Raw genomic sequence first — 17,883 nt, 5'->3', positions numbered from 1 at the left:
TGAACTAGCAGGAGAAAGGGAGTCAGGGGTGGCAGTCACTGGGAGCTAGGGTGAGGCTCAGTGGTAGAGCCTTGCCAAGCACGCACTGCGCCCTGGGTTTGATTATCAGCACCACAGAAAATTAAATTAAATTAAAAATAAACTGGGGGGCTGAGGCAGAAGGATTGTAAATTTAAGGCTAGCCTGGGCAACTGTCTCAAAATAAAATAAAAAGGGCTAGGGATGTAGCTACATGTTTTCCTAGCATGTGTAAACCCTCGTGTGGGTTCAATCCCCAGTACTGAAGAAAACAAAACAAAAATACATTTCTTACAAAGTTATAGTTTATTTCTATGAGTATATAATATAATAGTCATGATTGTTCCCTTTGTCTGTAAACTTGAGTGCTGAAGTAATATATATATATATATATATATATATATATGGCATGCCTTGGACCCTTTCAGATATTCTAAATTTTTTTTTAGTTATGTCACTATTTAAACTGGTTTGTACTTAGAATTAGTCATTGTTTACTGCTAAGGACAAGGTCCTTTAAAAGAGAAGGGGAAAGTGCTGTTCCTGAGTTCCCCAGGCCTTTACATATGACATGAAAGGGACCTGGCCTCTCATCACAGATGGATGCACGGTAAACTTAAGATGAAGAGGTGTGCCAGGCGTGGCAGCACGTGTGCCAGGTGTGGGGTGCGTGCTTGTAATCCCAGTACTTGAGAGGCTAGGACAGGAGGATCACGGGCTTGAGGCCAGCCGCAGCTACTTAGTGAGGCCCTCTGCAACTTAGTGAGACCCTGTTTCAAAATAAAGAATAAAGCCGGCGTGGTGGTGCACGCTTGTAATTCCAGCATTTGGGAGGCCGAGACTAGAGGATCACGGTTCGCGGACAGCCTCAGCTACTTAGTGAGGCCCTCTGCAACTCAATGAGACCTGGTTTCAAAATAAAAAATAAAAAATAGGGCAGGAGGTGTAGCTCGGAGGTCAAATGCCCCTGGGTTCCATCCCCAGACCCGCAAAGAAAGGAAGAAAGAAAGAAAGAAAGAAAGAATAAAGTATAGGGCATGCTGGGGGTGTAGCTTGGAGGTAAAATGCCCCTGGGTTTGATCCCTTGTCCCATAGGGATTTAAAAAAAGTAGTGCCTCAGGACCCGGTCCTGTGCAAAGCAGGACGTGTGGTGGCCGCCACTTGCCCTCTCGGGCTGTGCTGTGAGGCTCCATCATGACCAAGAGCCTTTCTCCTCCTAGACTCGTCTCCATCTGAAAGCACTGTGGGGAAGGGCATGGCCCTGACTCCAGGGAGGTGACATTAGGTTCCCTTTCTTTCCCTCTCTTTCCAGGTGCCAAGCTCTCCTGATGAAATGTCTTCTGGCCCACTGGGCTCCAGGGGCAGTGTCTGGTGCTGTTGATGCCCTTGTTCGAACTTTCCAGAATGGATAGTCCCCCAAAGCTGACTGGAGAGACACTTATCGTCCATCACATCCCCCTGGTGCACTGTCAGGTCCCCGACAGGCAGTGCTGTGGAGCGGCGAGTGCTGGTGGTGGGAGCACGAGGCCCAACCCCTTCTGCCCACCTGAGCTGGGCGCCGCCCCGCCCGACCAGGACTTGGGCCAAGCCGACTCCCTGCTGTACAGCAGTCTGAACTCTGCTCCAGGGGTGTCTACGCGGCCAGCAGAGAGCACAAAGAGCAGGGGACGGGATGGAAGAGGCGCTGGGGCCCCCAAGCGACACAACCCCTTCCTGCTACAGGACAATGTGGCTGAGCCAGGACTTGACCCGTATGCTGATAGCATTGGTGACAATGCCACCCAGCAGTCCTTCCACCTGCACAGCACTGGCCAGCCCACCTTCCATCTGTCTTCTTTCCAGTTGCCACCATCTGGCCCCGGAGTAGGCAGGCCGTGGGGGGCCTCACGCAGTCGGGCTGGAGTGGTGGAGGGGCAGGAGCAGGAGCCCATGGCGGCCTTGGGTGCCCCGCGGTGCGGCACCAGCCACTGCTGCCGGCCAGAGCTGGAGGCAGAGACCATGGAGCTGGACGAGTGCGGGGGACCCGGTGGGAGTGGCAGTGGAGGGGGAGCCAGCGACACCTCAGGCTTCTCCTTTGACCAGGAATGGAAACTCAGTTCAGACGAATCCCCCAGGAACCCCGGGCGCTCCAGCTCGGGCGCTCAGCACTGCCACTGCAGTAGTACATCCAGCCAGTCCGAGGCAGCCGACCAGTCCATGGGCTATGTCAGCGACTCCTCCTGCAACAGCTCCGATGGCGTGCTGGTCACCTTCAGCACCCTCTACAACAAGATGCACGGCAGCTCTCGGGCCAACCTCAACTCCGCCCCACAGTCCTGCAGCGACTCTTCCTTCTGCAGCCACTCAGACCCTGGCGCCTTCTACCTGGACCTGCAGCCCTCCCCCGCTGAGTCGAAGATGTCTTGCGAGTCCCACCACCCTGAGAGTGGAGGAAGGGAGGGGAGCTATGGCTGTCCCCATGCTTCCTCCCCCGAGCTGGACGCCAACTGCAACTCCTACCGCCCACACTGTGAGCCCTGCCCAGCCGTGGCCGACCTCACAGCCTGCTTCCAGAGCCAAGCCCGTCTTGTTGTGGCCACACAAAACTACTATAAGCTTGTCACCTGTGACCTCTCCTCCCAGTCATCCCCAAGCCCAGCTGGCTCTTCCATCACTAGCTGCTCTGAAGAACACACCAAGATAAGTTCCCCACCGGGCCCTGGCCCAGACCCAGGCCCCAGCCAGCCCTCTGAGTATTACCTCTTCCAGAAGCCAGAAGTACAACCAGAAGAGCAAGAAACAGTGGGCTCCTCGAGAGAAGCAGCAGTTGCCGGGGGCCCCACTGCACTCGAAGGGCAAGTGTACACGAATACTTCACCTCCCAACCTCAGCACCGGACGCCAGCGCTCTCGCAGCTACGACCGCAGCCTGGAGCGCAGCCCTCCCGTCCGCTTGGGCTCTCTGGAACGCATGCTGAGCTGCCCAGTACGCTTGAGTGAGGGCCCTGCGGCCCTGCCTGGGCCCAGCTCCCCACCCAGGAGAGTCACCTCCTTTGCTGAACTGGCCAAGGGCCGGAAGAAAACTGCAGGCTCTGGCTCCCCCCCACTTCGGGTGAGCGTCGGGGACTCCTCCCAGGAGTTCTCACCCATCCAAGAAGCCCAGAGAGACAGGGTGGACCCACTGGACGAGGGCACTCGCTGTAGCCATAGCCTGCCGCCCATGCCCTTGGGGCCAGGCCTAGACCTGCTTGGCCCAGAGCCCTGGTCCACCCAGGTCTGTCAGGGCCCCCAGTCCAGTGAGACGCCACCTGCTAGTCTCAGAGCTGCTGGCCAAGGCCCCCTGGCCCAACTGATGGATCCAGTGCCTGCTCTTCCAGGGAGCCCAGCCAACAGCCTTTCCCAGAGGGACGCAAGAGCTAGAGCTGACGGTAAGGAGCTAGGAGGCTGGAGGGGACCAGGAGTTTCGCAGGGCCTTCTTGCTGCTGGGTCCCCAACAACCACCCCCTCCCTACTACTAGGGCTTCCTTAGCCTGGAGCTCTCATCTTTCCAGTGCAGGGCATGTCCTACTGTCCTGGGGTGGCAGCAGGGGGAAGAGGAGGGAGGCTTAAAAAACACACTGATCAAATCCACAGAACTTAGAGACTAATGGATGTGGAAATGAAGTACTCAGAAGATTGTGACTTGTGATTCTGGGCCTGGATGACTGGAAAGATAATGGTACCATGAATAGGAACTATAAACACAAAAGTAGATTTACTAAAAGAAGGACACAGGCATGTGCTCAGTTCTGGACATTTAGGAATTTATATTGCATAAGGGACAACCATGCCCTATGTTCAACAGGAAACCCACACTGAATCTCAGTGGAGTTCATTCTTTGGTCAGGGATTATAGCAACTCTAAAGAGCCTGGGACAGAGAGCCTGTAGTCCCTGCTACTTGGGGCCGAGGCAGGAGGATCACTTGAGCCTAGGCGTTCAAGGCCAGCCTGGGCAACATAGCTAGACCCTGTTTCTGCAGATATAAAAAGAAAGCACCTGTGACCGGGCCTCTCTAGGCCAGCCCTTTCCCTATTAATTCTATTAGGTTGTAAGTAAATATTTTACACCAGCCCCTGTATTAACATGGTGCTAGAGACACAGAGATGATAAGAGGGATGATATCTGCCCTCAAGGAATTCCAACTAAGGATGAAAACAGTAAAGGGAACAGGTCATTAAAATACAGAAATGGCAGTGTATGGCACTGGCCCATGAGAGGAATATTTAAATTAGGCTGAAATGTCAGGAGGACCGCTAACTTGGTTTACATTTAAGCAGGGTCTAGAAAGATGATTTGGAATAAGCTTTGTGGAGGCTTGTAAGAATGTTCTAGAGTCATAGAATAGGCTGTCCAAACTACAAAGACACAAATTGCTTGATGCTTTCTGGGATTGCAAGCAGAGTACTTTGGGGTAGCCATTGTGGGGTGGGGATGGAGCCATTGAAGGGTTTTAATCAGGGAGCTAGCTTTGCTGTTCCTGCTGTTTGGTTTGGTTTTTTGTTTGCTCATTACTATATTCTTTTTTTTTTTTTTTTTTTTTTTTTTTTTTTTTTTTGGTGGTACTGGGGTTCCTGGAAGCCCTTCTACCTCCGGGCTATACTCCCAGACCTACTTTATATATTTTTTAAAATTTGGAAACAGGGTCTCTTAAGCCAGAGAGGCTGGCTCCGAACTAGCACAATCCTCCTGTCTCCGCCTCCCTCCCAAGCGCGTGGGGATTACAAGCGTGCGCCACCAAGCCCGGCGCCTCATTGCTATATTCTGACTTGCATTTTAGAAAGATCACTGACGGTTTGGGTGGAAGATGGGTTGAGACTGGAAAGTTGATGGGATAAATGCAATAGTTGAAGCTATGTGAGTAGATGAGAGCATGCAGGAAGAATGTGCAGTTCCAAACCGGGCGTGGTAGTGCACACTTGTAATCCCAGCAGTTGGGAGGCTGAGACAGGAAGGATCATGGTTCGCAGCCAGCCTCAGCTACTTAGTGAGGCCTTTTACAACTCAGTGAGACCCTGTTTCAAAATAAAGAATAAAAACTAGGGCTGGGGGTGTTGCTCAGAGGTAGAATGCCCCCTGGGTTCCATCCCCAGTACCACACACACACACACACACACACACACACACACACACACACACACGTGCAGTTCCAAAGCCAACAAGGACAGAGCTCTGGGGAACTGATGTAAGGGATGACGGACGGAGCAAAAGGGCTAAGATGAGTTAGCCAGAAAAACAGAAGTGAGCCCAGAAGAGAGTGAAATCACAGGAACCAAAGGAGGAGGAGAGAAAAAAGCTTCAACCACTGATGATGCTGACAGATCCCGAGGGCAACATCTGGGGGTCCTGAGGGTAGAAGCCAGGTCTCAGGGGCCTGGGAAGGAAGGAGAGATGGAGCAGGGGCAGCAAGCCCCCCAAGCTGTGCTGTGGCCTCGGCTAGGGTCTGCTGGCTTCTCAAAGGAAAGGGATTTAGATCCGGCGTGGTGGCGCACTCTTGTAATCCCAGCATTTGGGAGGCTGAGACCGGAGGATCGCGCTTCGCGGACAGCCTCAGCTACTTAGCGAGGCCCTCTGCAACTCAGACCCGGTTTCAAAATAAAGAATGAAAAATAGGGCAGGGGGTGTAGCTCGGAGGTCGAATGCCCCTGGGTTCCACCCCCAGACCCGCAAAAAAAAAAAAAAGGAAAGGGATTTAAATACCATAAATGGTGTCCGTGCTGTGGGGATTACAGCCACTCAGAAGGCTCCATACTCCTCTTGAACACACGCCAAGAAGCTGTCCCTGGGGCAGTTGGCGAGAACTGGAGGGAAGAGCAGGTTTAGGGACTGGCCAGAGCCCTTTGGACCCCGCTTTCTGGCTGGGCACGCTCGTAATCCCCGCACTTGGGAGACTGAAACAGGAGGATCACAGAGGTTCGAAGTCAGCCTCAGCTGGCTTAAGAGACCCTGCTTCCAAATAAAAATATAAAATAGGCCTGGGAGTGTACCCTGGAGGTTGGAAGGCCCCTGGGTTCCATCTCCAGTACCACCAAAAAAAAAAAAAAATGGACCCCGCTTTCTTCTTAGACTGCAGTGTCCAGTGGACATCTCCAGTGGGGTGTTATGGCTGGAATTTGGGGGGCAAGAATTTGGTCAGAGAAAGGAGAGTCATTAACAGTGTATTTTCTATTAAACAGGACTTTTTATTTCAAGATGCTGTTCTGTTCCATGAGTCTCTACACATGAGAGACTTTATTTCACCACAAAAATAAATATGTAAATAAAGGAGCTAGTACATAGAGCTCAAAAGTAGAATGCTCCTGAGTAACCCCCCTCCAAAAAAAAAAGAAAAGGCTGTTCCCATCTGGGAAGAAGCAGAGAAGAAGGCTCTGAGATCCTAAGCAGTGGAATGGAGAACCAAAGGATCTTGCCAAATATGAATCGTTGGTACCAGAGACTCTAGTACCAAAACAATGATAAGGTCCCTGTTTCCGGTTTTTTCAGGACAGCCACATAAAAAATGTGAAAAAATTTCTCCAGATTCTGTGTGGGTAGAACTAAGACACATTTCCCAAAGTAAGCCTCCCTCTGTACCTGGTCTTATTCATTTTATCCTGGCAATTTAACAGGGATGGTTTGGGGGTTTTTTTTGGGGGGGGTTGTGGTACTGGGGGTAGAACCCAGAGGCTTTTCTATCTCTGGGCTATACTCCCAGATCTATTTTATATTTTATACTTTATTTGAAAACAAAGTATCACTAAGTTTCTGAGAGCCTTACTCCGTAGCTGAGGCTGGCTTCCAACCTGTGCAATCCTCCTGTCTCAGCCTCCCAAGTGCTGGGATTACAAGCGTGCACCACCATGCCTGGCTCCTAGGGTGGTTTTTTTTTTTTTTTTTTTTTTTTGAAGAACGCAAATATTAATTTGGGCATGTTTATATAGGTGGTAAGGGGGGGCTTCTACCTCTGAGCAGCCTTTTTTTTTCTTTTTCTTTTTTTTTTTTTTTAATTTTGCAGTACTGGAGATGGAACCCAGGGGCATTCTACTTCTGAGCTACACCCCCAGCCCTATTTTTTTTTTCTTTATTTTGAAACAGGGTCTCACTGAGTTGCAAAGGGCCTCACTAAGTAGCTGAGGCTGGCCATGAACCACAATCCTCCTGTCTCAGCCTCCCAAATGCTGGGATTACAAGCTTGCACCACCACGCCTGGCTGAGAAGCCCTGTTTTTAATTCTTTTGTTTGAAATAAGTTCTCTCTAAGTTGCTGAGGCTGGCTTTAAATTCGTGATCCTCCTGCCTTAGCCTCCCACATTTTGGGATTACAGACATGCACCGCCACACCCAGCTGGATAATAAAGCAGGGACCAGTGTGAAGTCTGATGTGTAAACCATACTGGAGTTGATGGGATGTTTCATTGATTGCAAACTCAGGATGAGTCAGCAGTTTGTTTGGAGGTCTTCCAGAAAGGTTAAATGGCAGATTTTTTCATGGACTCCAGGAGTAACCAGCTGGCAGTGTCCCTCTGGCCCAGCAAGTCCTCCTCCTCATCCTCGCTGGTAGTGCATGGAGTTCTGGCACCACGTTTTAAAAAGGGACTGGGGCGAGGGCCTTGTTCACCCAGGGAGGAGCAGACTCACTCAGGTGAGTGTGGGCTCTGTCTCCAGTTTTCTTCAGGGCAGTCACATTAAAAAAAGTGAAAAAACTCCATATTCTGTGTGGGTAGAACTAAGACACATTTCCCGAAGTGGGCCTCCCTCTCTGCCTGGTCTTATTCATCTTATCCTGGCAACTTAACAAGGATGATTTTTTAAAGAATAGAAATATTTAATTTGGACATGTTTGTATAGGTGGTAAATTAGGGTTAAAAGGAACTAATCTTATAGCCAGGTTAGCTCAGCCTTGAAATGTCATTAAATAAGTAGAAAAAAAGATGCTCCCAGTAGGAAAAATATTGTGCTTTAAAATGAGAAATGGTGCACATGTGTAATCCTAGTACTTGGGAAGCTAAGATAGAATTACAGGTTCAAGGACAGCCTCAGCAATTTAGCAATACCCTGTTTAAAAATAAAAAGTAAAATGGGGATGGGGTAGAGCTCAGAGAACAGCTCTGGGGTCAATTCCTAGTAGTACCACAAAATAAATAACCAATCAATTAATAAATAGATAAATAAATAAATAAAGGAACCTGGTACCATGGTATACACATAATCCCAGCTAGTCTGGAGGCTGAGAGAGGAGGACCTCAAGTTCAAGGCCAGTCTCAGTAATTTAGTAAAATGGTCTCAAAATAAAAAGGGAAGAGGTGTAGCTCAGTGGTAGAACACTTGCCTAGCACACATGAGGCCCTGACTTTAACCTCCAGTACCTCAAGAGTGGGGTGGTTAAGTATAGCATTAAGTGGGACAGCAGGTTTGGAAATTTGAGGGGAGAGCAGCAGGTGAGTCACCTACTCACCTATGGTCATTAGACTGTATTCTGTGGGCAGTAGGGACCATAGGAAATAGATTTCTGTCTTAAGAAGCTAGCTGCTTTACGTAGGACGATTCTGGATGCAGTGAAACTGGCCAGACTCAAGAGTGGGGGATTCATTCACTTAACTATCTGGTATCTACTATGTACCATGCCTGTGGCAGGCACTGGGGATACAGCAATTAACCGTATAAAATTCGTACTTTTCTAGAGTGCTTTTGAAAGTAATAAACACATAAAACTTGATATAAGATAGAAGAAATACGTAGGTAAAATGGAGACAGACAAGCTGGGTATGGTGGTGCATGCTTGTAATCCCAGCATTTGGGAGGCCGAGACAGGAGGACCCAGGTTCGCGTACAGCCTCAGCTACTTAGTGAGGCCCTGTTTCAAAATAAGAATAAAAAATAGGGATGGGGGTGGAGCTCGGAGGTAGAATGCCCCTGGGTATTCCACAATACTGCAAAAAAAAGAAAGGAAGGAAGGAAGGAAGGAAGGAAGGAAGGAAGGAGACAGACAAGAAGGAAAAGTAAAATATAACTTTTTTTTTTTTTTTTTGGTGGTACCAGAGGTGGAACCCAGGGGCTTTTCTACCTCCGAGCTATACTCCCAGGCCTCTTTTATACTTTATTTGGAAACAGGGTCTCACTAAGTTGCTGAGAGCCTCACTAAGTAGCTGAGGCTGGCTTTGAACCTGTGCCATCCTCCTGTTTCAGCCTCCCAAGTGCTGGGATTACCAGTGTGTGCCACCACGCCTGGCTAAAATATAACTTTAATATAAGAACCTGGAGCTGAAGTGCTTCAGCTTCTAGTCCACAAACCAGATCTCTTTCCTAGGGAAAGATTTTCTAAGATTTTCCTAGAGATTTTTTCTCCCCAAAATTCCTGGGGAACCTGTAGATCCTAGAGTTAACCAAAAGAAACCATAATTGCCCCACACATTGATAACAGCTTATCCGTCAGTCAGCTAATGAAGACCCCAACCAACCTGAGCTCATCTACCCTAAGACTGTCCAGACCACCTGCCCACCAGCCTTGGGAGTACCGGACTGAGCTCACCCTCACATGCCTTCTCTAGCCCATGCCTCATGAAAGTCCCCTATGAGAAGAGAACCCTGAACTCCCCGAAATGCCTTCCTCATCTTGAGGTGGCCCGCATTCTCTCTTGAATGTGTACTTCCTCCCCTTTCCCCAAATAAACCTCTGTCCATGTCTCTGACTGGCACGTGCTGAAATTCTTTTCCGTCACGTTAGCCAAGGACCCTGCAGTCCCTGAGTTCCTGAGCTGAGGGCTCACCCCAACAAAAATAATTTCTGATAATGGAAAATGCCAAAGTGAAAATGAAACCTGGTAGTAAGGGAGAGAGAGAGAGAGCAACTTGCTAGGAAGCCGGGGTAGAGAGGCCTTCCTGGGAGGACGGTGTTCCCTTGCCGCCTGAGTGATGTTAATGACGGGTGTGATGAAGGACAGGTGCAGGAATGACAGCGCGAGGGTGCAGTTTAAAAGTGACCGGAGGGCATGGTTCTGAAACACCCCTAATGACAAGCTGCCGTTCCCATCCCTCAGGGCTCACGCCTGGCAAGCATGCCCTCGTGTGTAGTAAGGCCGCAGAGAACACTGGCCCCAAAGTCAGACTCCAGCGCTTCCCAACTGTGTTAACTTGAGCAAAAGTTCCTGATCTATCAAGCAAGAAAATTAATTTCTGCCGCAGAGTCTTGAGCCACACCCAGGGCTTTAAACCCACTCTAAGTGCCTGTGGCGCCACCTTGTGTTCATCAGAGGTTCACTCACAGCAGGAGCTGTGCTTTATTAGCAGGCAGTCTGGACCCAAAACACCACTGTACCTTGCTATGTCCTGGAGTTCTGTGTTTAATTCTGTGCCCCGTGTATTGAGAGAAACTGACCTGGAGACTGGCTGAAAGAACAAGAGAGGCCCAGCCTTGGAGAATGCAGCTGTGTGCAGGGGGCAGGTGTGGACGCTGTTTCAATGCCTGAGTCTTGGAAGAGTGGGAGTAGGGATTGATAGGGGTAACAGGAAGGCCGGTTCTGGCTGCAGATGAAAAAGTATTTTACTAAGCACAGTGGTGCATGCCCTGTAATTCTAGCTACTCGGGAGGCTGAGGCAGGAGGATCACAAGTTCAAGGCTATCCTGGAAACTTAGCAAGACCCTTTCTCAAAGTAAAAATTTCAAAAAGGGCTAGAGATGTAGCTCAGTGGTAAAGCATTTGCCTAGCATGTGACAAGTCCTGGATTCAATCTCCAGTAATACACACACACACACACACACACACACACACACAAGCTTTTATTATGGTTAGATTTGCTTGAGAATGAAACTTCCTGGTGTGAGAAGACCAGAGGTAGGAACTCCAAGGCAGTCACATCTTGACACTGAGAATCTGGGGCTCTTCACTCATAACACTCCAGGCCTTGGAAACAAAGAAATGGTGTTTCTGCCATTAACAAAAATGGTAGTCATGGGTGAGCTGTTTTAAAATAGCAAATTTTAAGTGAAACAGAATCCCACAGCAGAATGATCTGGAGATCAAAAGGAAGGTCAAGGCTAATGCTGTGGTTTGGGGAGTCCGTGTGAAAGTATGAACTTAAGCTGCCCTGTGTGATGGTGAACATGTAAAGTGAGGTGAAGAATGGAATCTCAGGCTCAAGGCCAGCACGTGCTTAGTAATTCTCAGAAGAAAGACTGAAAAGGGCTGAGGAAGCTGGGCGTGGTGGCGCATGCTTGTAATCCCAGCATTCGGGTGGCTGAGACCGGAGGATCGCGGTTCGCGGACAGCCTCAGCTACTTAGGCCCTCTGCAACTCAGTGAGACCCGGTTTCAAAATAAAGAATAGAAAGTAGGGCAGGGTGTGTAGCTCAGAGGTCAAATGCCCCTGGGTTCCATCCCCAGACCCGCAAAAAAATAAAAAAATAAAAAGGGCTAGGGAGGCAGGATGCCCCTGGGTTCAATCCCTAATATCACACACACACACACACACACACACACACACACACACACACACACAAAAAAAAAAAAGAATTGAGACTTAAGATACACCCACCTTTGGAATTCAGAATGTGAAGAGGGACTGGCTGAAGAGCGGGGGGGGGGGGGGGGGGGGGGGGGGGGGGCAGTGTCTCATCCCATAAACTTGGCTTACTCCTGCCCCCATCAGTTCACTCAGCTCAGGTGCTGCCCATCTTCCCAGTAGGTATCATCTTCTGTCTCTTTCTGTATCTCCTTCATGTGAGTGTCAGTGTCTGTACATCTAATCCCTCTCCATCCCTGTTGCTACAGGGGGTGGTGCTGAGAGCCGACCGGTCCTTCGCTACAGCAAGGAGCAGAGGCCGACCACGCTGCCCATCCAGCCCTTCGTGTTCCAGCACCACTTCCCCAAGCAGTTGGCCAAGGCCCGGGCCCTCCACAGCCTTTCCCAGCTCTACGGCCTCTCAGGCTGCAGCCGTGCACAGCAGCCTGCCCCACCAGCTGCCCCTGCTGCGCAGGGCCCAGCCCCAGCTCCCTCAGGGGAGCCCCAGGCATCCACACCCCGAACCACTGGGAGAGGTGCCAAGAAAGCTGGGCCTGAGCCAGAGACCTCACGACCGTCACCCCTGGGCAGCTACTCCCCCATCCGGAGTGGCGGCCCCTTTGGTCCCAGCACTGACTCCTCTGCTTCTGCTTCCTGCTCCCCTCCTCCAGAGCAGGCCACAGCTGCAGCAAGCCTACCACCATGGAGCCACTCCTGTTCTGCCATCCAGCCTGCCCCCTCCCAGCAGCCACAGAAAGAGGAGCAGAAGATGCTGACCTTGGGGGAGTACCGACTCCATGGGATGGGAAGCTTGCCACCTCTGGGCTCTTGGAGGTCTGGCTTTAGCCGGGCAGAGAGCCTGGCCCGAGGTGGTGGTGAGGGCAGCATGGCCTCCAGACCTAGTAACGGTACGAGCTTCATCCCCAACTCAAAACGATTCCACCTCTCCTTTGAATGGTTTCTTATTCTCTAGCTGGAGGTCAGAAGTTAAAGTGATTGCATCTCTTTCCCCAACATCTGTGGATAATATCCTATGCCTAGTGCTTTTTTTTTTTTTTTTTTTTTTTTTTTTTTTTTTTTTTTGGTGGCATAAGGGATTGAACACAGAGGCATTCTACCTTCGAGGTACATCCTAGCCCAAATTTATTTCTTATTTGGAAACAGGATCTCACTAGGTTGACAGAGTCTCCCTACGTGCTGAGGTTGTCCTAGAACCTGCGATCCTCCTGTCTCAGCCTCCCAAGTACTAGGATTACAGGTGTGCGCCACCACACCCGGCTGACCTAGTGCTTTGCGTGGGCCCACGAGGTGAACATGAAATGCTATCTCCTTCTAACTCTTGCCTCTGTCTCTTGTAATCTGTTCTGCTTCTAGCCAACCACCTATCCCCTCAAGCCCTCAAGTGGCGGGAATACAGGAGGAAGAACCCACTAGGGCCACCTGGTTTGTCAGGGAGCCTAGACCGAAGGCCACAGGAAGCTCGGCTGGCCCGCAGGAACCCCATCTTTGAGTTCCCTGGTTCCTTCAGTGCTGCTGGCCATCTGAACTGCCGGCCAAATGGTGTGTGGCAGGGTCCCCGCTACACCCAGGGCAGCTCTGCCATAGGTGGGAAGGGCTGGAAAGGGGTCCATCCCATGGGAACATGTCTTGGGTATGAGCCACTGAACCAAGCTGGAACTCTGGAAAGAGAGTTTGGAGCCAGGCGTGGTGGTGCACACTTGTAATCCCAGCATTTGGGAGGCTGAGATAGCAAGATCAGGGTTCTTGGCTAGCCTCAAGTACTTAGTTAGGCTCTTTGCAACTCAGTGATACCCTGTTTCAAAATAAAGAATAAAAAAGTAGGGCTGGGGATATAGCTCAGAGGTAGAATGCCCCTGGTTTCCATCTCCAGTACTGCGAGTGAGAGAGAGAGAGAGAGAGAGAGAGAGAGAGAGAGAGAGAGAGAGAGAGAAAATGAGAGAGAGAGAAAATGAGAGAGAGAGTGTATGTGTGTGAGAATGATACTTTGAGATTGACTTGTTTTTTCTTTCCAGGTCAAGTAGTGAAGCCGTTGCCACTGACCTGCCCTGACTTCCAAGACCCCTTTTCTTTGACGGAAAAGCCCCCAGCTGAGTTCTGCCTGTCCCCAGATGGAAGCTCAGAGGCCATTTCCATTGACCTGCTTCAGAAAAAAGGTGCATATAACCCCCTGCTCCGGCCAGGGCTGCACTGTCACTGCCGGTCGTGCCGTTGCCTTGCTGTCTAGCCCACAGTGCCCCCTGTCTTACTGCTCCACGTGCTGGGAAGGCGCTGGCGAGCACTGGGACAAAAGGAGGTAGAACTCTGTGTACCATGTGAGTGTCATTCACCAGATGCTTAAGAATCAGGCTTCGGCCCTCCCTTCAGTGAGGGAGACGCCGTGTGACCTAAACTAGAGCAGCCTAAACGCTTGCTCTAGTGGACGACCGAAGGAAGCCGGGCCTCGCAGCCTCGCAGCATGCTGGTGATGTCCTGCCATGAGGTCTGCCAAGAACCACTCTGCCTGGCAAGTGACCATTGAATGAAAAGAGCAGCGTCAGGGAGACAGTGGGGAAAGTAGGAGTAGCAGCTAGCTAGTGGGCAGGAGCCTGTGAGAGGGGAAGACACTGAAGCTGAAGTTCCTTGCGGAGTCAGTGAGGTTCAAAGCCAGGGAAAAGGAAGAACACCGGCAAGAAGGCAGCATCCCCTGCCTCCAGGATGAGAGGCGAGAGAGGACGGGGCGCAGTGTATTGTATGTTTGGAGGGAGAGGTGAGTAGAAGGAAGCGTAGCCAGTGTCCTCGGGAAGTAGGACCAAGAGCTCAAGAAAAGCAGGGAGATTTGGCACAGCAGCTGGAGGGCTGAGCAGGGGGCCTGATCGCCCTGGTCTGGCACCAGCGTGAGGGACCTGGCTCCCTCTCACGCAGTCAGTGGCCTGCTTTCTCATTGTGGAGAAGAAGTTGGATTGATCCAGAATGGGAATAAGAGGCCTAGGGAGTGAGGAAACGGAGAGTCTTGATGTTGAGCACTGAGGTAGAGTTGGGCAGGGAGGTAAAGACAGGAGGGCCCTGACACTGCACAGACAGGAAGGGGCCAGTGAGAGGCTGCAAGGGAGGGAGGGGGCGCTCCCATGCCCAGCGAGGGCCGTTCAGCAGGCTGGCTGAGGGCTGGTTGGGGGCCCAGCACATCACTCTTCCTTGCAGGGCTGATAAAAGCTGTCAACACTGCTGTGGACCTCATTGTGGCCCATTTTGGCACAAGCCGGGATCCTGGGGTAAAGGTAGGTAAGGAAACGTGTGGAGCCGAGCTCTGCCCTGCAGACCCCACCTGTTGTCTGCCGCCAGCTTCGCCTACTCTCCTGGGTCTAGAGCCCAGAGCTGTTGCTCGGGGAGGAGCATGGCAAGGGGGGACATGAGGGCCTACGAGAGAGAAGCTGGGTCGGGTTCCACGTGATTTCCTGAACTCCCCTACCGCATCTGCAGGCAAAGCTGGGAAACAGCTCTGTGAGCCCCAATGTAGGCCACCTGGTTCTGAAGTACTTGTGCCCTGCGGTCCGCGCCATCCTGGAGGACGGACTCAAGGCCTTTGTGCTAGACGTCATCATCGGGCAGCGTAAGAACATGCCCTGGAGTGTGGTTGAGGCTTCCACACAGCTAGGTAAGTGCTGGGTGGCGAGATGGGGTCCAAAATTGAATTTGTAGCTACAGAAATCAGCCATGTGACCTCCAACCCTGTCTCCCTCCAGGCCCATCCACCAAGGTCCTGCATGGCCTCTACAACAAAGTCAGCCAGTTCCCCGAGCTCACCAGCCACACCATGCGCTTCGACGCCTTCATCCTCGGCCTGCTCAAGTGAGTGTGTGGGACAGTGAGGCATCCAGCGCCCCCGGCTGCTCTGCGTAGGGGCAGCTCCCTCCAGCTCCTCACTGAGGCAGGAGGGCGAGATCCCTCCCACCTGGCTGCGGCCTCGAGCAGGCGCTGCTCCCATGGCACCCAGGACCTCTGATGCTCATCACCAATGTGGCTTTTACAAACCCATAACCGGCTTATTTGGAAATCAGTGTTTTTCTCTGAATTTTATAGCCTCTGATTCTCTCAACTTTAGCTCTGCTTCCAAATTCTGCTTGAACCTTAATCCCACCTTGGAAGCCACATGGTGGTAGTATTCTCTCTCAAGCACAGGCTCCAGGCCCCAGGGGCCAGCCTGCTGCCCTTTACCCGCTGGGCCCTGCCCACCTGTCCTCCACTTGTTGGGTCTTGTGCCAGCTGACTCTTCTAGGGGAAGTGACTGGCTTTGAATCACATACTTTCCCCACATCCCCCCTGACTTTCCAGAATTATATTATGTGATGTGAACCAGGAAGCATCTCTGCCATGGAGAGGAGATGCTCGCCTATACTTCTGCCCTGTTTCCGACCCCCTTATCTGTGTCCTTGCCTGGCTGTATCCACCCAAGACTCAACTCTTTTCACCTATCTCCCCACAGCATCCGGTCCCTGGAGTTCTGGTTTAATCACCTCTATAACCATGAAGGTAATGCCTAGGACCTGCCTTGCTTACAAGTGGGCCTCGGAGGCTCAGAAGAGGGAGGAGACACTGTCTTTGCAGATGCTAGAGGTGGGGAGGGAGGCACACAGGCTTTCTTCCATTCTTTCATAGAGCTTCAGACTTCTGCCCAAGTCCTTCCCCAGTTTCTATTTGAGTCAGAACCTTGCAGGTAGCAGGAGATTCTGGCAGTTTGGAAGTCAGGGTGGTCAGAGTCCCAACACTTCTCCAAACTCAGATCCTTCACATCAGGCGGTGGAGTGCACGCACTGTGCAGCCTCACGGTCATGCCATGCGCCGTAGCATAGTACAGAGTATGTGCCTCAGAACCTCCCGGGCTGCCTCTGCTTCTCTGTGTAGTTCACTCCCTCTCTTTCCCCTAGATATCATCCAGAACCACTACCAGCCCTGGGGCTTCCTGAGTGCGGCTCACACCGTGTGCCCTGGTCTCTTTGAAGAGCTGCTGCTGCTGCTACAGCCCCTGGCCCTGCTGCCCTTCAGCCTCGACTTGCTGTTCCAGCACCGGCTGCTACAGAGTGGGCAGCAGCAGCGGCAGCACAAGGAGCTGCTGCGAGTGTCCCAGGACCTGCTGCTGTCCGCCCACTCCACGCTGCAGTTGGCCCGGGCCCGGGGCCAGGAAGGCCCTGGAGACATGGACAGGGCTGCCCCTGGGGAGCGGGTGAAAGGTGTGGGTGCCCCAGAAGGTGGTGAAGACGAGGAGGAAGAGGCAGAAGAGGTGGCAGAGGCAGCTGGGGGCCCGGCGCATGGCCGGTGGGCCCGCAGTGGGCAGGCTGGCTGGTGGTACCAGCTCATGCAGAGCTCCCAGGTCTACATCGATGGCTCCACTGAGGGCTCGAGGTTCCCTCGAGGTAGCAGCAATAGCAGCAGTGAGAGAAAGAAAGGGGCAGGAGCTGGAGGGCTTCCCCAGGCCCCACCTCCCCGAGAGGGCGTGGTGGAGGGCGCTGAGGCCTGCCCTGCCCCTGAGGAGGCCCCTGGCCGGGAGAGGAGCTGGCCCTTCTGGATGGGAAGCCCCCCTGACTCAGTGCTGGCTGAGCTGAGGCGCAGCCGAGACAGGGAGGGACCTGCCGCCCCGCCAGCAGAAAACGAGGAAGGGACCTCAGAGCCTTCTCCTGGGGGAATCAAGTGGGGACACCTCTTTGGTTCCCGAAAAGTTCAGCGGGAAGCCCGGCCCACAAACAGGTGCGAGCCCGCCTGTGGTAGGGATGGAGGGGACAGGAAGCCTGGCCTGAGCCAGGGCATGGACAGAGCCAGGGCCTGCTCCCTCCCTAGGCTGCCCTCAGCCTGGCTGAGCCTGGACAAGTCCATGTTCCAGCTAGTGGCACAGACGGTGGGTGCCCACCGCGAGCCAGAGCCCAAGGAAAGCCTGCCAGAGCCGCGCTCTCCGGCCCTGGCCGCCAAGCCTCCAAGGTGAGCGGGGAATGGAGGACGGCCGGGCTGCCCATACTGCGCGGGGAGTGGAGGACAGCCGGGCTGCCCTGTGATGGGGCTTCTGACTTGTTTGTCATCTCCAGAGAGGTACAGGCGCTGTGCCACCATCGGGCCACAGGCCCTGGACAGCTGAGCTTCCACAAGGGCGATGTCCTGCGGGTGCTGGGTCCGGCTGGAGGAGACTGGCTGCACTGCAGCCGTGGCCCCGACACAGGCGTGGTGCCTCTGGCCTATGTGACGTTGACCCCAACTTCAAGTCCAACCCTGGGAAGCAGCCAAAACTGAGGCCCTGTGCATGCTGGTGGCCTCGGGGACCCGCAGAACCCCCAAACTCAGAGCCGGAGAGCCCTCCCAAGCCTTTGGCTTGGCTACAGAAAGTAGACAA

General features: G+C 52.4%; 1 protein-coding gene across 1 annotated transcript; it reads left to right on the top strand.

The window, feature by feature from the left end:
* Nucleotides 1–1,398: 1,398 nt before the first annotated feature.
* RUSC2 (RUN and SH3 domain containing 2) lies at nt 1,399–17,783 on the top strand (the record flags this gene model as incomplete). The annotated part of the gene is made up of 11 exons (XM_080708820.1): nt 1,399–3,424; nt 11,780–12,418; nt 12,885–13,070; nt 13,544–13,684; nt 14,709–14,785; nt 14,988–15,162; nt 15,251–15,356; nt 15,991–16,037; nt 16,433–17,249; nt 17,340–17,477; nt 17,582–17,783. The coding sequence occupies 11 exons, from the start codon at nt 1,399–1,401 to the stop codon at nt 17,781–17,783; spliced, it is 4,554 nt and encodes a 1,517-aa protein (XP_080564946.1).
* Between the last annotated feature and the right edge of the window lie 100 nt (nt 17,784–17,883).

The sequence above is a fragment of the Muscardinus avellanarius genome (genome assembly GCF_963383645.1).
Source record: "Muscardinus avellanarius genome assembly, chromosome: 13".
In the NCBI taxonomy this organism is placed as follows: domain Eukaryota; kingdom Metazoa; phylum Chordata; class Mammalia; order Rodentia; family Gliridae; genus Muscardinus; species Muscardinus avellanarius.
This window is presented reverse-complemented; position numbering and strand designations above follow the sequence as displayed.